Genomic DNA, 24,948 nt, shown 5'->3' on the forward strand with positions numbered 1-24,948 from the left:
TCTCTCTCTCTCTCTCTCTCTCTCTCTCCACCACCACACCACACCTACTACCACAAACAAACAAAAACAGTTCTTCAAAAATATAAAACTTTGTCTCTATCTCTCCTCTCTCTGTAGCTCTCTCTCTCTACACACACACACACACATATGTACACACACACATACATACTCTCTCCTCTCTCTCTATCTCTCTGTACATATAAGTACATATACACATATGTGTGTATATATATGTATACAGAGAAAACATATATGTAAATGTATATTCTGGGAAATATATATATATATATATATATATATATATATATATATAGAGAGAGAGAGAGAGAGAGATGGATATAGTTTGATCTGAAATAGAATCTCTCTGGAATACTCTCACTGTACCTTTAATGACGAGAAATAGTAACTTTCCTGTGAAATTGCTGGAATCACCTTTTGATACATGAAGAACACTGACTTTAATGTCTAACGCCATGTATATAAATTAAGCAAACTTACTCAAGTTGTGATTGTCCTTTTTCTGCCTCTCTTTAGCCAATGCTCTTGCTTCAGACTCTGTGGGGAAAATACACGCTGTGCACGTGAATGAAGTCATTAGAAACTGGAACTTTGAGGGACATAACAATGTAAATTACAAAGCATCTCTTCTGAACATTTGAAACTTAACTCACTGGAGTCTAATGAAAATGTGACTTTTCAAATGACACCTTCTATAGACTTCTGCCTCTTCTAATGCTACATATGCCAAATCTCTGCAACGCTCAGTTTCTACAAACCAGACGACAAGCCACAGTACAGCAAGCCTACATGCTAGTACTAAAACGAATAAAATAAACAGAAACTATTTGATAGCATATCATTTTTTAAGATTTACTTATTTTAATTTTATGCGCTGTGTGTCCGTGCACCATGTGTGTGCAATGCCCAAGGTGGCCAGAAGAGGGCATCAGATCCCAGAGAGGAGCCACAGAGAGCTGAGAGCCACTGTGTGGGTCTTCTTAAACACTCTCCAGCCCTTGGTGGCATATTCTGTTATTAAGAGTCAAACTTTATTTTCAGGACAAATAACCTTCCAGTATTGTATGTAATGCAGTGACATGGAAACTGGCGGGGAATGTTTCCGGATGTGTTTACATGGCCTTTGCCTAACTCATGAGAATGATTTTTTTTTTGTTTTTGTTTTTGTCGTTGTTGTTGTTGTTGGTTTGTTTTGTTTTGTTTTGTTTTGTTTTTTCAGAATGTGGAGTCAGGTTCTGTCAGCATGTACTAGAACTTGATCATGTCACAATTCTTAGGAGTCACCGTGTATTTACTACTTGTCTGTCTATGAAAACGTAAATTAGGAAGGGTCTAGATATATTTGGTGGCAATTCCATTTGAGAAGTTGCATTATATTTTAGTGTCAAGAGATTTTTTTCTATCATGTGAGAAACAAAAGTATGAAACAAATTGTGCTGTAATAATTTTGAGACTTATCATACCATGCTAGTTTCCTTTCTAAAAGCAAGATATATTATATATCATAAATGTAAATGCCCATGCCACACTACATTGAAATAGTCAGAGAGGCTGTACGTTGAATATCAATTAATAAATGTAATTAAGATGACACCGTTTAATGATATTACAGCCTTCTTGGTCTACGTAAAGCCACACTGTGAAGCTCATACCACAGCAAAATCATCAAGTGAACTATTTCCCAGGATGTAACCTGTAATCATGAAACTCCTAACTGCATATGCATGTGTGTGTGCAGACAGACAGAATGCATGTGTGCAGATAGACGGAATTAAAATTAGAACCTCCCAAATTCAGATGGTCAATCCAAGCCACTTTCTCGCTTGCATTCTCAAATAGAAGGGTAAGAAGGTCTTGCTGTCCACTGCTTCTTAATGGTTTTTAAGTTTTTGTTTATTAGTAAATTACCTTTTAAGCCCCAATTAACACTTTCTGGAGAAAAAAACCTGTTTTGCCTATGTTAAAATGTTCTGAAATAGTTTTTGTTGTAATGCTTTTGGATAGAACAGTCTTTGCAACAAATCCATACCCCATCTACTCAACCCCACCCCCAATTTTTGCAAGAGGCAAGAACTAAATAATAAAAAGGGATTTTGGGGCAAGGACCATAAAATTCACCATGGTAGAATGCCGGTTCTAATACAGTTTCTGTCATGTTTTATTGGTCAAATGCCTTCCCTAAAGCATCAAACAAAGTGGCAAAATAGGTAATTTCACACTTGCCTCAAGAGCAAATATTCTGATGGCTCCATTTTATGATTTATTTCTCCTTCTATAATAAATCTCATGCACACAAAAAAGGAAAAAGAGGAGAAGGCATCGAAAGATGTAAGAAATACATTCTTACTCGATCCCAAGTGTGGACTCAAATGGAAAATTCAAAGCAGGATCCCCTAAGTCAAGTCTCCAGGGGCTCAGCAAGCAAGATACACAGTGGGTAGGGGAGAGGCACTTTACAGGACAGTATACTACCTATAACCCTCAACCCAAAGGGCTCCCAGCAGCCCTGGAAACTGGCAACTTAACGTCTTAATACTGTGTATTAAATTACTGCACAGAGGCTCAGGAGCCGCAGACACTGGGAGCACACCCACTAGGTGCACAGGAAACGCTGCTGTTCCATTGGTAACGCTCCCCAGTGGGGAAGAGAACAGAGTATCATAGTAAGAAGCATTTGTGCTAGGTACGTACCTGTGAGCTCCCTTTTTATGTTGGGAAGGTTGGCTGGACAGGAGTTGCTGATGGTAAGGCCTGGCGGCGGCAGGCCCTGGCTGCTATAGAGGTCGATCAAGTTTCCAGAGACAGGTAACTAGACACAGACAAGAACAGCAATGAGTTCTTGACTGACTGCTGAGTTGTTTCTTGTTTTTGTTTTTTTCAATAAAACTCATACTCTATTTCAGGCTTTATGGAAACAACACTCTTTGCTATAAAGAACTGTGTTTTTAAAACAGGAAAGTCTGAGGACGCACACAGAATTATATGATCTGTTTATACAGGGAGTAAAAAGGGTGGCCCGCACTGACTTCTGTCTGGTGCACACATTGCAAGCATGTAGGCAAGGTGTCACCTGCTGCCAAAAGTGGCAGATGTCCTGTGGGCGCCAGGTATTCCTGTGAAATAGGAGTCCATGTGTGGCTTCCATCAGAGGACTTTTCTCTTCCTCCATCTTTCAGCTCTCCCTACTTTTTTTTTTCCTTGCTTTCTTTCATAAAGAAAAGCAATGGGAAAATACTTCCCTTTTATAAAGCGGTGTCCTTATGGCAAAAGAAAAGCTGGCTTCCTTGAGATTGAAATTATCCAAAGAGCCACAAGAGGGAGCTCAAAGACTTTAATAAAAATATTTACAGCACTAAAGACAGGATTAAAGAAATGGTTAGCCTTAACTACTCGGAGTGGTGCTGTCTCCTCAGGTTCTTCTGGGATGTTTTAAAGCAGCAAACTCATTTTCATTTTTTCTTGAGAATGATGTCCCAGTCAGACATGGATTTCCTCAAAGCTAGCTAGAGAAGACAGCCACAAGTTCCTCTTCTTCTGCCCTGGAAATCTTTCTAGACAATAGCTATGCATCACTCCTTCCATCCTGGACCCTCAAGCATTTCCAGACAATTTCAAATAATAATTCCTTGATACCTGCATCACACCACGTTGCAGATTAGCCTCTCCTTTACCTGATCATAGCTCTCTATTATGTATTAGACAAGTAATTTCAGAAAGCATCAAAGAGGAATTAAACCATGGAGCGACCCAGAGGTATACAGCAAGGTGGTACTCCACATACAGGATAAGCTAGTTTTACTTGAAAACCTTGGGACAAGAAGGACTTAGGATTTTTTTTTTAACTTCTTTATAATTTTGTGATGTTTATACACATATTTATCTTGGGGATAATACCTAGATGTAAACATGAAATTTATTCATGTTTTATTTACATCTTATACATACATACATACATACATACATACATACATACATACATACATACATACGGCCAAAAGATAACTTGGTATTTAATTTTTTTAGCTCACCAGCGTTTGGACTGTAACCTAGCTCATGCAATTGGGTATCAAACTCTACTTAAGGCATCAGGTTGACACTAAAATTGTTTTCGATTTGGAGGTTAGCAAAATGGAAGAGTGGGTAAGACATTTGCCAAGGCTGACAACCTGAGTTCAATTCTTGGGGTCCCTGTATTGACTTCCAAATTGACATTTGACTTCCACACGTATGCTGTTGCACACATGCACCTAAACACAGAGACATAGACACACAGATACAAACACACACAAGCACACACACACACACACACACACACACACACACACATTCATGCACACACTATGTAGATAGGGAGGTAAGAAGATAAATGATAGACAGACAGACAGACAGATAAGGGCTGTAGAACTTTTTGGTTATTTTAGGTTTTAGATCCAAGAGACAGAAAACAGTTCAGTGGATAAACTGCTTGTTGTTCATGCATAAAGACATGAGTTTGGATTCCCAGCTCACATAAAATCTGGGTACATATCTTTTATACCTCAGGGCTGAAGTGGTTGTTGGACAGGTAATCCCTGAAGCTTACCAGCAGCCAGCCAGTGTAGCCTAATTGGCAAGGTCTCAAAAATAATAGGTGGGAGACTTCTGATGCTGGTCTCTGGCCTCTGTATATGCATGAGCTAATGCCCTGGATGAAGAGATGGGGCTGGGAGGTGTTGTACATAGTGGAAGCTGCTCTCAGATTTGTATATTAGTAACACTGTGGTGGCAGGCAGGGCAGGCAGGGCAGGCAGGGTGGGCAGGTTGGTAGGTCTTGGGGAAATGAGCACTTATAGAATCTTCATAAACATAATACACACACCCACACCCTGCACACACGCCAATGAATATGCACTGCGCTAATTTAAAATGTCCTTGGGCCACATTTCAATGCCTTCCAGCAAAGGCTCTGATAACTGGTGCCTGATTATTAGCAGTCATTGCTCTGAGAGGTTCTATTGAGAAACAGGTCACCTCAGGGTCAACCTTGCTCTCTGTGTGTGTTTGGTTTTGTTCTTGTTCAACTTAAGGGGCCATGAGAGGCATTAGCATGTTTGCATAGAGCACTGTAAAAGGCCAAAAGGATGAAAGTTACAAAGCTATTAGGAACTGAAGTCTAAACACATTTCCCAGGTCCAAATCTTTAGTTTTAGGGGACTTATGCCTGAGCATTAATAAACCAAAACTGCAAATTAAAACTTGGAAATAGTGAGCTACAAGATTAATCCAGTGGCTCTAGAAATATTAACTGTGTGTGTCTTACGTCCTCATATGCAAACTGGATATAAATGTGCACTTCTATTACGATGTTCATGTTTTAAGAGACAAATGAGAGACGCACACGTGCAGGTACATCTCACTCAAAACTGGGCATTAGTGGCACATATCTGTCATCTAGCCTTTAAGAAGCTAAGGCAGGAGGATCAGGAGTTCAAGGCCAGCAGGGGAACTACATGAGATCCTATTTCAAAAATCCCAAAGCAAAACCAAAGCAAATCTCTAGGTCATCACAGAATATACTTTGAAGAGAGAGAAGGGAAGAGAGAGAAGAAAAAAAAGGGGAGGGGGAAGGGAGAAGACAGAGGAGGAGAAAATAAAATTGGGGATGGAGGTGGGGCAAAAGAAAAGGGAAAGGAAAAAAGAAAAGAACAAAATTTTGTTGTTCTCTTTCTGGGTTAGAAAAATCCTCTTATACATACAGTTAAGTTATAACAGGGTCAGAATAACCCCCTGGACTGAGAGAGGAAGAGACACATGTCTGCTTGGCTGATGTGAATCTTTGCTGGACTTTCTATGCAGAACATTTATACCTCTGGACAAGATTTCCCTTCCAGAAAGCCACAGTCTGGGCAGCTCAGGCAAAGGTGAGGTGAGGGTGCTGCTGCCTTTGCCCCAGTCATAGTCTTAACTGAGCGCACTGGTGCCTCTCACCACCAAAAGGAATATTTTCCCAAGTAAGTGATCACTGTAAAATGTGATTGTTTTTCTAGGTGGAAGGGCCCGTCTTCTTCGTCTGAATATCAATTGCGTAGTTAACACAAGTAAACGGGGACTTTTATTCTTTGAGAGAGTACAAGAGGGCCCTTGTGCCCTAGGAACAGTTACCTCTAGACCTCAATTCCCTTAGGACAGCTTCCTTCCTACGTCCTTTCCACTTTTGAAGAAGTAGTTAACTTGAAACAAAGCATTTCAAAGAATCAAAGAAGCAGGGAAAGAATGCCTAAACTAAACTTAACAGTCAAGTTCAACTTTACTGTGGTGGTGGTGGTGGTGGTGGGGATAAAGTAGACAACTGAATCCCAAGATGATCAAGACCCAGTGGAGGTCTTTTTTGACAGGAGTCTATTAGGGCCAAGCCACTTCTTGTGGATGAAAGTCTCAAGTTCTAGCATCAAGACAACTGCAGTTGATATAACACTTTATAGACAAGGAAACTGAGGCAGAGAGGTCAAATGTCTCACTCAACAGTGTATGCATAAGGGCAGGGGTTATAGCTTAGTGTAGGACCATTTGCATAGCATGCATGAGGTCTGGGGTTCTACACCCAGCATGGCAAAATAAATAGATAGATAGATAGATAGATAGATAGATAGATAGATAGATAGATAGATAGATAGATAAAACTAAAAAACATTTAGAGTCTGCTTCTAACCTCTACATAACGCTGTCTATATATCAGCAGAATTATGTCAGGACAAGAAACCCTTGAGGTGGCACTTTGCTTGATCTAGCCTGTGTTATAGAAGAGAGGCAAATATGGCAATATGGCCAGTGACTTCTAAGGGCAGCTCCTAGATATTACCTCCTGGTTGGGAATGAGGTCACCATTTCCTATGGGAGACTGCTTTGTGGGAATCCCCTTGAAATGGCCACACTCAACTGTTGAGGTCCACTATCGGGGTAGTACAGTGGTCCCTCCAGGCTGTGAGCTCAAGGATAGAAAGCTTCCCTTTACAGCTCCTTTATCTTGCCCAGGATGCATCCTAGTCAAATGCCCTACCACTGAGCTATGACCCCAGTCCCCTGGATAGATGGAGATAGATGGCGTCAACCTTGGGGAAAGTTTCTCAGGGCTGATTAGCTAATGCAGGAAGTAGACTTCAGGGCCAGTGTAGATGGAGAAGCACTGTGTCTATAGAAGCAAGCGGTGGATCATGTCAATTGCCTTCAGAAGGATTGGCCAAGCACAGTTCAGCTGGAAGGAAGCTGGGACTGATGGTGCTACTGTACAAATCACTGTGAGGGGCACCATGGTTATAAAGCAACGTTTTCCTAACAGAGAGTTTGGCACATTGTTGAGCCTTAATGAATATCAGCTGAATAAGCGCACACTATTAATAAAGTATTTGATCTTGCAACGAACAAATTACAAGGAATAATTTAGACAGCAAGGTTGAATGCAGCTTCGATTTTCAAAGCTAAATGCTATTTATTCTTTGTTAGGTAAGACGATAAATGAGTTAGAAATAATTAGTAGCCCTTTCTCTTTTCTGATGTGGAAACACAGGACTATACTGTAGAGAGCATGCAAGCCTGCAGAATCAGTGCACACTTTGGATCTGAACCCAGGATGGGTTCTAATTTCAAGTTCTAACCACTATGCCTCCCACCCTAAAAATGTCTCACTGCTTCCTTCAGGAACTGCTGTATATCCTTTATTTGAGATGTCTGAAAAGTAGGGAATCTGATGTTTTGTATTAATTTGGACAATATGCAAGAGAAAGTTAGTGGTCAGAATATTGGTTTGGGTCTAGTGAGTTCAAAGTTCCCCATCATTGCAAAATTTATTTTAAAATCAATCATAATGTGAAATCCATCATTTCACAGTATTTTTGAGTGTGCCCAGGTATGCATGTATCAACCTGACGGAAAGGACCACCTACTTCCTCAACAGAATCTCTTTGAGATGACCATGCCATTGCGAGTTCATACCTCAAATATGCCCAAGTCTCTGCGTCTATTTTAAAATTCTCTAGTGGAAGTTTCCTGCAGTGTCTTATTCATATTTATCCCAGAATTCTGGCTACTGACAGAGTACAAGAGCATGAAAGCTAAGAGTTCCAGGGAGCCAAGGCACACAGGGCACAGGCACCTTGATGAGAACCTCAGATCATGTGGTTCTTCAAAAGAAAGAAAGAAAGAAAGAAAGAAAGAAAGAAAGAAAGAAAGAAAGAAAGAAAGAAAGAAAGGAAGAAAGAAAGAAAGAGAAAAAGAAAAGGAAAAGGAAAAAGAAAAAAAAGAAAAAGAAAAAGAAAAAGAAAAAGAAAAAGAAAAAGAAAAAGAAAAAGAAAAAGAAAAAGAAAAAGAAAATCACAGTGTGGGGTTGGAGGAGTGGTAGGGTGGATAAAACCCTCCCACATAAGCGTGAATATCGGAGTCCCCAACACCCCCATAAAAAGCCACCTGAGTCTCGATCTTGACCTGAAATCGCAGCAAGTGTTCAGGAGGCTGAGAGAGATCTCCAAGGCAAGCTGGCTAGCAAATCCAATCAGTGAGCTCTAGGCTTAGTGAGAACCCTTGCTTCACAAACGAAGTTGTGAGAAACAGGGAGATGTCCAACTGCATCCTCTGGTTTCCATGTGCTCACACAAGCCACCTTCGTGTATACCAGGATACACATGGATACACAGATACACGCCAGGCACACCACACAAAAGTAACTACAAACTGAGTTTAGCTGGGTTGGAAAGAGATGCTAGCTCTTTAAGGGGAAGTCTTGAGATTTTGGGAGACACCACAGAAATTCAAAAACAGCTTGGACACAATCAAAAAGAAGTCGATACATTTTAAAAAAAAAAAAACTGAGTTAACTGAATTTTTGTGTTGGTCAGTAAATGGGGGCTGCACTGTTTCTGGCTGAGGGCATTTACTAGGAGAAGTTAATAAATTTTTTTTTGAAGCAGTGTTTACTCACACAATTCAAAAGTCACCATTTAGCCGGGCGTGGTGGCGCACGCCTTTAATCCCAGCACTTGGGAGGCAGAGGCAGGCGGATTTCTAAGTTCGAGGCCAGCCTGGTCTACAAAGTGAGTGCCAGGACAGCCAGGGCTATACAGAGAAACCCTGTCTCGAAAAACAAAAAAAAAACAACAAAAAAAAAACAACAAAAAAAAATAACAAAAGTCACCATTTTTGAACATATACAGTCTCTGGTTACACATACTCATATACAATTAGAAATGGTACTTTTCTCCTTGAAGATGAGACTCCATACTCCCTCATTATGGCTTGTCCTCATTATCCCCCTTATGGCTTGTCCTTAATACAGGTTACTCTCTTGGACAGCAGTTATTGGAGAATATGATAACTTACAGCTTATCTCATGACAAAGTGAGCAGACTGCGCTTACCCAGTCTCCCACAGACTGCTTAACCCAGCAGTATCTCAGACAGCAGTGGTGCCACCCCACCGCAGGCAGTGGCTAAAAGCAACTTCGAATGGGACTTTTTAAAGTCCTTGGTAAGACAGGACTATAAATACAAATATAAGGCCTGAAATAGAATAAACTATATGGAAAAAAACCTGCAAGTTATAGAGGAAGAGGTAACCCAAATGAGCACTGTAAGCAGCTAGAAATTCATGAGGACTGCCTTGTGAACTTTAACTGCTCTCCTCTGGGGAATGGGAATCTCAATGTCTCCCTACCACCTGGGGACATAGGACCCAGCCTACACATCTTATTCATGGTTTTGGGTCACACTGACACACATAGCTTTGAGCAGCACAAGTCACAGTGAGTTACTTGGCTAAAGAGCTGAATTATTTTGTCAAAAGTGGAACTTTTTATCAAAAGTGAAAATGTTTAACACTTTATCAAAAGTGGCCTGGGGAGGTAGCTCAATTTGTTTTAGTGCTTGCTCCTGCAGGCACAAAGCTTGAGTGAGTCCAATTCCCCACCCCACCCCACCCCACCCCCACAATAAAAGCCCAGCCCTGTTGGTACAAATTAGTGATCCTGGCTCTGAGAGAGAAGAACCAGGCAGATCCTAGGGGCTGTATACCAAAGAACCCCTCTGGACAGTGGCTCCCTGCTAGCATCCCTCTCCTGCAGGGTGATAATGTACGGTACATTATCCAAGGTAAATTGCTAAGCCCGGCAGCATCTGAGCAATGACATCCATCTAAGGTGGACATTTGCTTTCTACATACATGGGCAGAGTTTTGCATATACACCTGTGTACGTGTATACCTGTACAAATACATAAACACACATACACAAAGAGAGAGGGAGAGAGAGGTTGCACTCCTGCACACAGAGCTTAATTACAGTGCTCCTGATAAACTCGAGCAAGCTTCTTAATTTCTGATGTCAAAACTACTTACTCCTTTCCCCATTTGATTACTAATAAAATTTTCAAAGAATCCTTGTGAATAAACTGAGTTCTAGGGATGGGGGGCAGGGTGGGGAGAAGAGAATGAACAGAGAATGACCTCAAGGTTTTCTTGGAAAACAAATTTTTTTTTAAAAAGGCCATCAGTACCGTATTTGCCATTTGCAAGGCCGGATCCATCAAGCCCAAAATTTCTTCATTATAACTTGATTCCAGGCTGATGATGTCATCAATTACATCATCCATCTGTAGATAAAAAGAGCCACAATGAGAAACAGGTGTAAGGCTACCCCCAAAAGGACGTTGTTGGTCCTTTCTTACCTAAAGCAACAGAGTCTAAGAAGTGGAAGTGTTCTCTCCCCAAGTAAAATCAGGATATTACTGAAACCCACTAACAGGACTGATTAATGAAAACTCCACTTAACAGCTAGCATTTCAGCCATTAGTAGGCAGCAAGAGCTTAGCCTGGGTGTTTCCTTCCAGTGCATTATCACCCTGAAGTGGGGGAGCAGGGCTACTAGCAGGGTAGCCACTATTCAGGTGCAGTGATGAGAAGCAGCTTAAAGCCACACCACGAGCACAGCTTGGCTGTGATTCTGTTGAACACTTTACACTGGAAAGATGAGCCAGGAAGCCCCTCTTGCACAAAGCTACCACTTCCCTTTTCCTTTCCCACAGCCTTCTAGAAGGAAATATAGCTGGTTCATGGCCCTTGCTTTCCAGTGGGGCCCCTGACCACTGGCTGGATTATAGCCACTTGCAAGGAAAACACCTCTTTGCAAGCTGCCAGTGAGTCTGGTGCTCCCAGAGGAACGCACTAGGACGAGGTTATCATTATGGCTGTGGAGCTGACATTCCCTCTAGATCAATTTTATTGCTGAAGTACCAAAACACCAGTTAGCATCATAAACAACGGTGATTACACACGCATTGCAGCAGTGGTGGAGTCTGCGGAAACATTTCCTTGTAAACACCGTGTGCTCCTTCCTGGCTGATGTGTTTGTGCCTGGGTCTGAAGAGTGCTGTATGGATACTCAGTGAACTCTGTGAATGCCCAGGGCACCCCTGAGTTCATGTGTACCCCCCATTAAAGAGGTGAGACTCCAGCATTATGCGGATTGGGTTCAAATCTAGTGTCACCCTCTTCCTGGATCAAGGGCAACGCCTCCAGTCTTCAGAAATCTCAGTATGCCAATCTACGGGATGGGGACAATAGCATATATTGTCTCACTGGGGACGGATGAGATTTCAGGAGAAACCTTCCAAAATGCTCAGAAAATTGGAATATACTATAACATCTGATCTAAAGAATGAGTCATAGCAAATGATTTCTCTAAAGAATAACTGGTGGTCAGGTCTGAATAGAGCTAGTATACTTCATGCTAGTTTTCATTCCTAGGCATATCAGCTTATTTATTTGCAATAGATGGCTTTTTGACTGGGTTGATGAATAAGAAAATAGGCTGAAGACATATAAACCACTTTTCTTTATAAATTTTGACTTTAGTTTTAGGAGAGCAAAATTAGTGTCCTTAATGTATCATTAAAATAGTATATACTTTAGCATATATATAAAGGCAAAGAAACCATTTTGTTGTTTATATTCTATTCTATCCTGTACAACTGAATAAGCACATAAATACATAAATAAATGCTTCCATTTATTCGCTAAATAGAATTTAAATAATGATCTTCAGATACTTGGGGAAGTGCTTGTGAGCTATTATTAGCTTACTGAAGCTTCATAATACAGAGAACAGGAGGTTCCATTTATAAAACAATGCAGAGATTGGCACAGCTTGGTTTCAAAAATATATCTTAGAAGGCTGGTACAATGCTATACAAAAGGTGCTGGAGATCTATGCACATTAACTAAATCATCCTGCATTTTTTTACGACAATCTATGGCTATTTCCCTCTCCGTATGACTGTGGGAAACTTAAAGGGCACACATATTTAATATTTATTTTAAATTTTACATATTTAATCTTCTTAGTTGTTACCTCGTCATTCATGAGTTACTATGAAGAAAAATAGGTCTGTTCATAGATCCTTCTATCAAAAAAAGATATCAATGGGAGGAAAGGAGGTCCTGAAGTCATCAGGAGCTGCGATCATTCACAAATATAGATTCTCACTCATTATCAAGTGTTACATCCTTGGCCTGCCGGGCCATTCAGTACCTGCATGCACGACGCTCGAGAGTGCGTGTTCATACCTGGGCACTCACTCTCTGCCCTGCTCTGCTCCTCAAACTTATAAAATGCCTGCAGAAACAGAAGCAGAAACAGTCCGTGACTCGGATTTGCAAACGCCTTTCAGCAACATATTCACAGGATGTTAGTGCCATAGCAATGTGATGGATGGAACTCTCAAACAAGCAGATGCTAACCAAGGAGCACAGTAATGGTGGGGGACATGGGTGAAGCATATGACAGATATGGGTGGATAAGAAGTGTTTGCTTTGGTAGAGGCCGGATTAGAGACAAGACTCCAACCCTCAAGCTAGTTTTTGTATCAAAATTTGGAGCATAAAATTGGACAAGGGTGCTGGTGTGATTCAGTGTCTGATATTTCCAAATGATGAGAACTCGAGTCTCGTTTTAGTAAGGTCCTACTAAGTATGGAAGTGTTAATGTGAGTTCACAAGTGACTGTCACACAACTTATGGGTTATTTCAGTCACCAGAGGGACTAAGTCTTTGTCCCTCTGCCCAGACCAGAGTCACCAGGCAGCCATTCATTTTGAGACTGGATGCTGTAATAAGCCTTGATCTTTCTTTAAAAGCCTCATATGCCATACCATTCAAATCCACCCATACACGCTCCATGTTTTTTCTTTCTCCAACTCCGTGAAACATAAAAATAATATCCCAGACATTCACAGCAAGCAGAGCTCCTAAGCCTCCTGCCGCCGCACACCTTTTCTATTTTTGCTTTCCCTTTCCACTTTCCCCTTCTCCTGTCTGTATGTTCACTGCTTCACAAATTGGAAGGCATCGAAGGGAAGAAAACACTCATCTAAGGACGGTGATGGGAGTTACGGAAGCATCCTCGCCTCCGAGTTCTGCTTAGAGCAAGTCAGGTCTCCTGTCGTGTGCAATAAACCCAGTAACCTAGTCTTCGTGACCAAAGGCTGAAATGTAAACGGTCACACCAGTAGATCTAGGACAGAGGTTGGTGACAATGACCAGGTGGACAAAAGACAGTCCATCATTAAGGGCAAGAGGAGTATCCCACAGACAGTTAATGGAATGTAAGAAACAGAGGAGAAGAGGAGACGTGAATTACCTCTTTTTCACAGTTGGAGTTAAGAGTGAGCATAGCCATAGGGCTGTTGGGTGCGCTGCTCCCCGGCACTGGTGGCATGGCATGGTCGCCAGGCTGGTTTGGACATGGTGAGCTCAGGACTTGGCTGGCATGTTTATTTGCTAAAGTGGTAGAAAGGTACTGCTTTACCTGGTGCCTCTGAGCTTGCTGTATGTGGTACTTGGTGGGGTTTTCCAGGTGGGTCTGCACCTGAGCATGGCCGTGGAGGGAAGAGAAGATAGCAGTGTTATTCGGGGCTTTCAAGTAGCTTTTCCTGTAGCATAGATTGTGAGACTGACCAGTTGACCAAAAGAACAGATTGTCAATCCCCTGTAAGGTACTGGCCATTGTGATAATAATAATAATAATAATAATAATAATAATAATTGATAGTACTGAAGCTGAGAATCTAAATTGCAGGATTTAGAGCTCTTAGAATCCAGGGTAAAACTATCTTGTTTAACTTCCCTGATAATTAACTATACATTTAACTCTATCCTAGTGCCCTTCTTCTCATGGCTAATTATTAAAATTTGCAAGTATCTATGAGGCGAAAATCTCCCCAACACAAAAATCAAAACAACAAACTTGAAAATGCACAACTCTGTTTTATCTTGTTTTCCTTGGCAAATAGAATAGCTTTCTGTTAAAATGTATGTGCATGCACAAAAACACACAATCATGCACACACTCCCCACCCCCACCACACACACACACACTCAGAATCACACTCACAGAAAAACACACATACACACACAGAGAGAGACAAATCTACACACAAACACACACAAAATCCTTAAGAACTGACTAAAATTATCATAGAAATAATTAGAAATATTGCCATGTTTAAATCAAGGATTTACTGGTTACTTCCTTTCATATATAAAAATATTATTCAGGATTTTAAATATGAATGAGCTCTATGGAGAAAGCAATTCTACACAAAGCAGTTACATTCAAGTCCATATCACTTGTATGTAAGAGTTTTAAAAGGCATACTTATTGACGAACAAGAACGGTATTTGCTGTCCTTTTCCATCAACACTAACAGGGAATTAGAAATGCTTTTTTAAAAAAAATAAGCAAAATCAATGACATTTGATTTACAGTTACTTTTCACTGACAAACACAATTTTATCTCATCCACTCTAAACAAGAGCTGGTGGGGAGAAAGCAGTTACCTACTGAGGAAATAAATCTGCCTGCTATTTACTAGGTCTAAAGCTATAGTAAATTACTTCTTAGGGCATCAGAAAATAAATAGCATTAAAGGAGCAGATCTGTCCTTATTTCGAATTGGGTCCTTAGTGCAGTAACATTAAAGAGGCCAATTAGCCCAGGTATATAATACCCTTGCAGTCAGGCTCCAGGTGTAGACAGGAGGAAATGCTCACCTGGTAGTGACTGTACTCTAGCATTTCCAGCATAGCAAGGTTTCAGGCAACCCCAAGCCCAGGAGACACCGCAGACCACTTAGTCCTCCCTCTATTTTCTGTAATTCCAATTCGAAGAGCAACCGGCATAAAGAAGGCACCATAAACAAGGCATCCCGAGGCACCGCCGGAGACGTTATCACAGCAGCACAGCTTATAATAACCTAAGCTAATTAGTTATGCATGTAAAAAAAAAAAGCTGTCCTCACAAGGGACTTTTATTTTTTTAATTCCTACTAGTTTGGTCTTAAATATTGATATCAGTTTCCCTGCTGGCTTGACGTCATGCTTTTTTTCATAGATATAAAAGAACCTTTTTAAAGGATGAGCTATCAAAGTCAAGCTCACTGTCAGATCAAGGCCAAGTCCCCATTCATCTTTCGTTCCAGTAGTATTAATGGACAATGGTGTTTCTCTTTCAGCAATAGGTTAAGAGCTGGATGCCCCCTTCAGAGGGGACATTGCCTAACAGCTACTGTCACACATGAGACTTCACTAATGGCCAAATAATGATGCCATGTATGGCTGCAAAGAGATAGAGTTTTAATGTAGAAGACACCCTCCGGTCTCACCCGCTTCATCTTGCACTCTAGTCTCAACAGACAGCTTACTCAGAAGTAAGTAGATGCAGAACCTGTCTTTTGACCTGAAGTCAGCAAATGGGGGGGAGGGGGTGGCTAACACACACACACACACACACACACACAGAGAGAGAGAGAGAGAGAGAGAGAGAGAGAGAGAGAGAGAGAGAGAGAGAGGCAGAGACAGAGACAGACACAGTAGCCTGGGCTCATACGCACATAGAAAAGAAAAAAGAAAAAACTTTCTCAGCTAATCCTCAAATTAGGAAGCATGCAAATTCTTACTGGAAACTGTGATACAATCCAGGGATCCACAGTTGAAGCACACATGTCCCTTTCCATCTGTCCATCCCACTGTTTAACTGTTTATTTCATGCTAAGCATGTATATCATAGTCTGTTCGCCATAAGCAGTCAGAATATAGGTACAATTTCTAGCTTTATAAGACAATTCGCCGCCCAGGGTGAAGTAAAGGTAGAAAAGAGACAAGTCTATATTTAGAAATTAGGATAAACGCTGCTTACTGTTGAAATGGGATGCTACTATTTTAAGCACAAATATTTGCAACTCATTAATTCTGTCAAAATCCTGTGGCCACTGAAGTACTTCCGGCTGACCACCGCAAACCTGTCTGGCCTGACACGCACGCCCGGTGAGGTTCGCAGGCATTTTAAGTTTTGTAAAAGGGTCCAGACACGATAATGATGGGACAATAGACGGGACCAAAATAAACACGAAATGAGGGCAGGAGCAGAATGTGCTTACTTCACTACTCTCCTTAAAAGAGACAAGGCTGCATGTTTAAAAATAAACACTAATTCACTGGCAGAGCCCCCCTGTTTTAATGAATCAGAATGCCAGGCTTCAGTAAGGAAGGGACTCGCTCTCTCCCCAGCTCCGTCACGGAGGTCTTCACTACACTCAAGTCTGGAAGTAGAGGGAAATTTTCTTTGCAACATTTCTATCTGTTCTCTTGGGTTTTCAAACAAGCTAAGACGGCAGGTCTGAGGGGAGGGGGGCTCAGTTGAGTGATGCATCTGCCTCACAAGCCCGAGGAGCAGTGTTCCATCTCCAGGAGACACATTTTCAAAAGCAGGCCACCGCTTGTAATCCCAACAGCACTGGTCATGGAGGCAGACAGGTGCTGGACTCATGGGCCAGCCACACCATTGATATCAGGGAGGGCCTGCTTCAGTGAGAGTGACTGTCCCAAACAAAACGGTGGACAGGAACTGAGGAAGACCCTGAGGTTGACCTCTGGCCTCCTTATGCACATACAGGAGAGGCTGAGGGAGATGGGAAGAGAGCCTGAAAATGCTACACTGGGGACAGAGCATTAACCATACACAGGTAACATGACTGAGGGGCACAGAAGTGAATGAGGTGATAAGGAGAGGGGAGACCTGAGGCCACTAGAGGCCACTGGAGGCCACTCATTTCTCCTAAAAGGAGCATCGAATTCAGACTGCAGCTGAGCATCAAATTCAGACTGCAGCTGACTTGCTTGCTCTATGGGCACTCCAATGTATATACAGCTTAGTCGCCCAGATTTTCAAAGGTAGCTGTCAATGTGCAATTTTTAAGTGAAATCTTTTAATTAAAAAAAAAAATCCAATGTTCAGTTTTTCACGTAGTATAAGACAAGGCAGACACACTGGAAGTGGAATCAGGAAGCAAACCGCCAGTGTATGCTTTCTGCCTCAGTGTCTGTGGGCACGATCTTACTGACACTCCTGAAGATTGGGCTGGGCTGAGAGGAGTTGCTGTTTCTGGGAAGACAGTGCTCAAAGCTCACTGTTTCCAGTTCCCTGGTCGTTGGGTGTCTGATCATACGGTCAGAAAAGGAGCTAAGGACTCAACACCCATGTTCAGACTCAGACAGTAAAAATGACTAAGTCACTACTTCTCTAGGCCTTGAGTCCTCATGCACCAATGAGGATGATCAGAGAGTGAGACAGCCTGTTTTCAGTGTCAGATGAGGCCCATCAAATATCAGAAAGAGCAGGCCACAAAGTTTTGTCATAGGAGCCTGTTAAGTTCTTCCAAATTGCTGTTCGGGTGAATTCTATCAATATTCACCAGCTTAGCATGATAATGGGATGCTTAGAAAAGAGAAGAATACATGCTAGCATAGCCATGATGACTTTCTAAGATATCACATGCTTCTGTGTGTGTGGGGGGGGGGGGCGGTGGGGAGAGAGAGTGTCTTACTTAGTATTAGTATAGAGTTAGTTTTCAGCTTGTATATACTTTGAGGGTCCTTGAGTCTTGTGATCACACTCTGAACCACTGATGTAGAGTATGGTAGCACCATCATGGCTGGATTGCATGCCACTGTGAACAGGTCTAACCCTGAATGGCCTGCTTGTCTCATCCTGAAGATGTTGGAGAAAGACGCTACTCTGTTCTCACTCCCACACCCACCCTTAAAGGGCTCTAAAGGAAAAGCCCGGATAAATAAAAGGTTGTCCAAAACTTGAGTGTGTGTGAGCATTTGCAGTCCAAATCACAAGACAAGACTACAATATTCTACACATTTACCACGGTACTGTATTTACTGACATGGTTTGTATCTCACACTAGCTAGCCACATCAAAGTCCATGGGGGTCTCACACGCCCTTGTTCTGGTTCCTCTCCCATGCTCCTGCCTTCTTTATTAAGATCACAAACTGATTGCAGAGCTGGACTGGATGCCTTCCTGACTACCACAGGGTAGCTCTGCCACTCCCTGGTGACACTGACAGCCTAGTTCCCTCCGTGGCCCATCGCCAGTCAGTGTAAGATGGTGGCCACAGATACCATCATGCTCTCTGACTCCCAGGCTCACTACTGTACATACAGCTCATTTGAACAGACATGGCTCCTCTTCTACCCACCACCATTTGCTACTGTGAATTTAAACAAAACCACGAAGAATTCCCACAAGCCTGTCAGTTTATAATTGACTTGTTGTTGTTGTTCAAAAAGGCAACAACAAACATTAAGGTTTTGTTAACTTGTGTTTTGGGAGAGAATTCTTCATTATACACTCTAAGATCATTCTGTGCACACTGCTTTTTACATGGAAGTTTCCAGGGGTGGGCAATGTGCAATTGTAAAGGTGAAAGTTAGCTTTCTCAAATGATCTGGGGAAAGCCTGAGAGAGAGGCATCCCAGTATCTGAACATCTTTTCTAGGCATATTCCTGATGTTACAAGAGAAACCATGAGCCCAGAGCTCTAGGTCTGGTATAGATAACCTTGTTTTCTACATGATCCATACCAAAGTATCCTTGACAAAAAAAGAAAGAAAAAACAAGGGAACATGGAGACAAATCCTGGTATAAAGGAGAAGAGTGGAAGCTGGCTGCAAAAAAAATACAGAGTACTTGAATAAAGAAAGACTACAAAGGACCAAGTTGACCAAGCCTGGGGCCTTTCTCCATGATAGGGATTTGCCCCCAAACCTTCCCATTGACGATGGATTTTGTATTTTGAAGTACTGAGAAAACAAAAGAGCAATGATAGTGTTTCATGACAGCTGGTGCTGGTATGAAATTCAAGTAAAGTTTTACTAGAACATACTCCTGACGCTAGTTTGCATAGTGTCCACAGTTTGTTTCCTGCTGCCCCTGCAGAGCTGAGTATTAACCACAATACAAGGGAAGAATGGGTCTGAGGAACCCACTAGGTGCCAATATCTGAACTATTTAGACTTTGACCTTTTATAGAAGGTACTAGAAGAAAGATTTCTGATTGGATAGACATTTTAGCAAGAGTGTAAGGAAGGAAAAGAAGGATCTTTATAAAGGAAAAGAATATACACACAAATATAGTATATGTGTGTGCAATATACACATTTAAATAAATGGTTCAATAAATTTTAGGAAGTTAAATCAGCCGCTGTTCACTGATGTCATGTTACACTCTTCTCCTATTGCCTTTTAAATGACAATTTATAGAGAAATCAATATGCAATAGTAATCTCTGAAAAATGGTAAGACCAAGGAAGCTAGTTAGCACTCTTACATTACTCAAGTTGTATGTGTGCGTATGTGTGTGTATTCAGTTTGTTAATGTGTTCTAAATATTGTCTTAACTGGATAAGTGCCCATGAAAGAATACAGGGGATACTTAATTACCCGTATAAAGGATCAGAAACTCAGACACTTGCCAGGGTTACAAGCTGGGACCTTGCCTCATTCTCTCGCCAGAGTGGCCTACTCGAGAGACATATTTCAATTTGAATCATACACACACACACACACACACACACACACACACACACACACATATGCATATATATGTATATATGTATATATATATATATATATATATATATATATATATATATATAAAGAAGGAAAGACCAACTGCTTTCAATCAAGCAATATGAGCACAAGCCTTCTTCACGTAAACAGACACGGCTTTGCACGCAGATTCACATGGTCTGGGTAGTCACACGTGGCTTCCTTTTCTGTTACTCTCTAGGCTTCTGGATGCAGAGCAATGTTGTACGCGTAAATACACAAAGAATGAAGAACGTTTTGTCCCTAAAGTCCTAATGTTATACTAAGGAATCTAGACCAGCTCTATGAAAAATTCCTAGTAAGTTTGTTTTCCTTAAGTAATAAACTATTTAAAAATGTGCCTGTTTATGGAGTAAGAGGGATGTATGCTTTGGTTTTTAGGATAAATGATATTTAGAGACCTCACAAAAATGTGTTTTGGGGACTGGAGTTAAGAGTACTAGCTGTTCTTTCAGAGGATCTGGGTTCGATTCTGAGAATCCACAACTTTTTGTACCTCCAGTCCCAGGGGACTCAACGTCCTCTTCTGGCTGTCTCAAACACTGCATGCACAAGATGCACACTGGTAAAAACACTCTTACATATAAGCAGAAAGTAAGGGTTACATTTTTTACAGTATTATTGTATTAAAAATTTACTATATTTATTCAGTGCTTCAGTTGTTTCATATGAACATATTATTAAACACTAAGAGATTTTAAAATATAGAGAACAGAACTTGTGTGCATTCATTCACAAATGTCTGTCGTGAGCTCAACAGTACATTTTATAATCAGTCTTAGATTAGGTCAAATCAAATCCCATCTTCAAATGAAGCCACTTGAGTCATGCTATAAAATAGCCTTCAAAGTTCCTATGTATAATTCTGTCTTGTAATTGTCTGGAACAGACAGAAAGTCTGTAAAGATAAAGGGGAGGTACAAAGAGAAAGAAGTCTCCTAGTCTGGGATCCATTTAGCTCCTGTTTCTCACTAGCTGAATTAAGAAGTTAAGCTCTGGAAGGCTACATATCCATGAGTAAGGGCACCACAAATTGGACATAAAGTTGGGTATTAGGGAAGGAGGAGGTGTGCCTGAGAGGAGTTGGGGATATGAAACGTTGTTCATACATTGTATGAAACTTTTTGTTTGGTTGGTTGGGTTTTGTTTGTTTGTTTGTTTGTTTGTTTGTTTGAGACAGGGTTTCTCTGGATGAAACTCTTAAGAGCTAAGAAGATAAACAGGGAGAAAGAGCTTCAGTAGGACTGATAACATCAGAGCTGCTGAGAAGCCTGCCTGCGGAGACAATGCTCCTCGTCTGAGAGATCTCTCCAGTGGGAGAGAACAGCTAAGAGCCACGCCTGAGGAGAAAGCGATACGTGACTTCTGAGTTTCTCTGTATCAGCACCGCTCTCTCATCCCTAAAGCTTTACAGTTCACACAGCACGTTAACAGTTTCCTCATGGAAGGAGAGATACTTTAAGAGAAACACGTAACGGGGCTCATGTTTTAAACTTCAATTTAAAAATTCTGCATAGTCATTGAATCTGTTTGAAAATTATACCCTTTGAACAATGTAATTTTGATAACTAAAAAAAAACATATAAATAACTATTAAGATACACAAGAACCCCACACATGTGCATTAAAATCTATAGCACATGCTACCTCTTTGTAAACCCCAACTTTGCTTCATAGTAACTCAGTCTGAAATTCATTTTCGGGGATAAAGCCAAGATCCCGGTCTCCCCTAAAGAGATGACTGTCAGGGAAACCCCTCAGCAGCACTGGGTTGAGTCTTTTGCTGCTGTTAACATAAAGACAACTTGTGAATGAATACCCAAACAACTAAAGAGATCTGATTTGGACAGTTTTAGCACCTTGGTTTCAGTTGTTGCCATCAAGAGATATTCATTTGTCCCCCTGTCACTCCTGGATTACTAAATATGCAGATGCACTAGACTGCACATGCGCAAACCACTGAGGGCTGCTGTTAAATGCAGAGTGTGCATCCATGGGTGTTGGGCAGAATATGTCTAAACATCTGTATTACTAACAGTACAACAGATTGTATTGTTCCAACAGATTGTAAGCTTCCAACAGATGCACAATGCAGTTCATGCGGGGAAAACAATAGATCCTGTTCATAGAACTTCAAGGTTTTCATCTGAACTCCTGCTTCAGCCAGAAAGTTTTATATTCTCTATTCATTTAACAAACAACTTGCTTTTGCCCCAGCTAAGAAGCAGGAAACTGAACTTTCAGAAGTTGTTTGAGAAAAGGATGCAGAGAGGCTGTGGTATATAAATGCAGGTCTGAAGTTGGTAAGGACTGGCCTATCAGCAGGAGGAGCCACCCAGGCAAGGACAGAATGCTCAGGCATAACCACGCCTTACCGTGATACAGCCACAGCAAGAAGACTCAGTCCACATTCTTCATGCGGCACCCACTTGACCACAATCCGTGTGGCTTCTCTCTCCCATCGTGACTTCTGAGCCAGTTTTGTTAGTTCCTCCTCCTTCCCATCTTACCCATGAAGGCTTGAGCTTGATTTCAACTATCTACACTCTCAGCTCTGGTGATGCAAGCCAGTCTTGTGACTATAAAGGGCCTGTCATAGACTTCTCTGAATTCCAGACTCATCTCTTACCTGACTATACGGCTGTCTACACAGCAAACAGCTTACAATTAGCATGCCCTCCAAGTCAGCTCCCCTGACTCTGTTCAATAGTGGGAAGGTTGAAACACATATAACCTGCTGCTGCTGCTGCTGCTGCTGCTAGGGGTGGGGGTTGGGGTGGGGGTTGGGGTGGGGGTGGTATGCATTTGTGTTTTGTACTAGGGCTGAACCTAGGCCCTTACTCATGCTAGAGAAACATCACTGAGTAATACCAGAGCCTTTTTTTTTCCTTCTGGTTTTGTTTAAAAAAAAAAAAAAAAAAAGCCTTGACCTTGGAATCCTCCTGCCTCAGCTTTCTGAGCAGTTGGAGTTATAGATAGGCATGTGCCAGTAAGATTTTATGGACACTGCTGTTTTTTTATAGGTCAGAGGTCAACAACTTGATGACCTTGGACACCTTTCTTTCCCATGTATCATCTATACAGCCCATCAACAGTTATTGACTATCTTGAGGATATACTCAGAATTTGACCAAGTTTTACCCTCTAGTGGAACTACTACCTCCATCTGTCATCCAGATGACTAAAAGTATCTCTTGGCTCTTCTCCTTGCCTCTGGTTTTGACCTTGTACAGTACATATTCAATGCACATCAAATTACCAATCTCATCTGACCAACCAAATGGGTGGAACTTTCCAACAGAAAGGAAGATAAACTGACACTAAAGCACAGAATTACATGGGAAATGTCCCCACAGCCTCATGGATTTGAAAACTCAGTCCCCAGATGATGATGCCATGGTGGGAGGTTGTGGAACTTCGAGGGCCAGGGCAGCTGAAGGAAGTGGGTAAGTGCAGCACATGCCTTGATGGTTAGAGTCCAGCCTTACTCCTTACTGCAACAGTAGACTCTGTGGTAGGCCATGATGTAACAAGGCTGTGCTGCAAGGAGCTATCGGGGCTGCCATGTGTCCCTCTCTCCAAGAAATGTGCACCCAAATCAAACTTTTTCCTCTTAAGTTGTTTAGATTTTGTCACAAAGATGATGTGACTAACACACATACATTTGTCTACCCAGCCATTACTCTGCTCAAAGAACAGTAATTTTAACACTCCCATTAGAGCAAAAACTGTATCACTTATACACACACACACACATATACATGAACTATAGTGTGTAGCCACCCTATTAAGTACCATCTACTCATTTACATAACATCTATCACTATTTGTGACAACAGAGTTAAGTAATGTACCTAGTACCTCCCCACCCCACCCCCCCAGAAGCTGTCACAATTATCATATTGTCCTCTGGAAAATACTTGCTAATGATTAATTTCTGAAAACAAAACAGTTGCTCACTCATAGCTATCTAACAAGAGACATGGGTTAGATTAATCATGAGGCAGTGCCTAGTTGAGGCATGAACTTGGATACTGCTGTAATGGGGTCAGACTCTTCTCTGTGGAGGCTTCTCTGTATATTGTTAGGCATTTAGCAGCATCTCTGGCATCTCCCTGTTACATGCCAGGAGACTCATCCCCTAACCCCAACCCAACTGGCATAACCAGTGATGTCTCCAGGAATTGTCAGAAGCCTCCCAGGGAAGGAATACAGTTGTCCCCACAAAGAACCAGGGCACAGAGGTGGGCACTACATAGTCCTTGAGGTTCATATTGTATAGACCTATGGAAGGTAGTGGGGAAGGTTTTTTTGTTTTTTGAGGTTTTTTTGTTTTGTTTTGTTTTTCAAGACAGGGTTTCTCTGTATACCCCTGGCTGTCCTGGAACTCACTCTGTGGACCAGGCTGGCCTTAAACTCAGAAATTCGACTGCCTCTGCCTCCCAAGTGCTGGGATTAAAGGTGTGTGCCACTACGCCCGGCAGCGGGGAAGTTCTAAACCTAAGCAAGAACAGAACATCAACTTCAACATGTGTCTACATATGCATGGGCAAAATAAAATCTATTTACAAATCACTGGGAAAGCTTTACAATGTCTGTCTCTGGGTGTTACAATTATAAATAAATAATGTTTTATTTGTATTTATTACTTTCTGTAACATATAAAGTACTAATTTTGTTATTTAAAAAAAACTATAAACCCCACAAAAATAAAAGCCTATAGATCAAGTACATAAAAAGCATATTCAGGCAAAATGCTTTTCTTTTGAAACTTTTACAAATGATAAACCAAGCCAGGAAACTGTTGTTCAGCAATAAAAACTGCCTTGTTTTCTTTCTTTTTTTTTCTTGAAATATTTGATCAGATTAAACGGACTCCGCTATTTATGAAATTTCTGGTCTCACATTCAAGCACAGTTTACGTTTGTCTAATACTTGACACATTTTTCTGG

At 41.4% G+C, this 24,948-nt stretch overlaps 1 protein-coding gene across 11 annotated transcripts in view; it reads right to left on the reverse strand.

The window, feature by feature from the left end:
• The window catches only part of Mitf (melanocyte inducing transcription factor), a 207,691-nt gene that overhangs the window by 13,707 nt on the left and 169,036 nt on the right, over positions 1 to 24,948 (reverse strand). For 5 of the 11 annotated variants that reach the window (XM_021164525.3, XM_029478308.2, XM_085840229.1 and 2 more), the window contains 5 exons: positions 13,676 to 13,903; positions 12,569 to 12,652; positions 10,536 to 10,631; positions 2,710 to 2,827; positions 499 to 573 (listed from right to left, as the gene is read on the reverse strand). In XM_021164525.3, the coding sequence (XP_021020184.1) occupies positions 499 to 573; positions 2,710 to 2,827; positions 10,536 to 10,631; positions 12,569 to 12,652; positions 13,676 to 13,903 (601 nt within the window). Of the gene's footprint in view, positions 1 to 498; positions 574 to 2,709; positions 2,828 to 10,535; positions 10,632 to 12,568; positions 12,653 to 13,675; positions 13,904 to 24,948 lie in introns of those variants that run through there. The other 6 variants (XM_085840227.1, XM_085840228.1, XM_029478309.2 and 3 more) reach the window with 4 other exon arrangements.

This window comes from Mus caroli, unplaced genomic scaffold (assembly GCF_978045245.1).
Source record: "Mus caroli unplaced genomic scaffold, Mus_caroli_1 scaffold_7, whole genome shotgun sequence".
NCBI classification, from domain to species: Eukaryota; Metazoa; Chordata; class Mammalia; order Rodentia; family Muridae; genus Mus; species Mus caroli.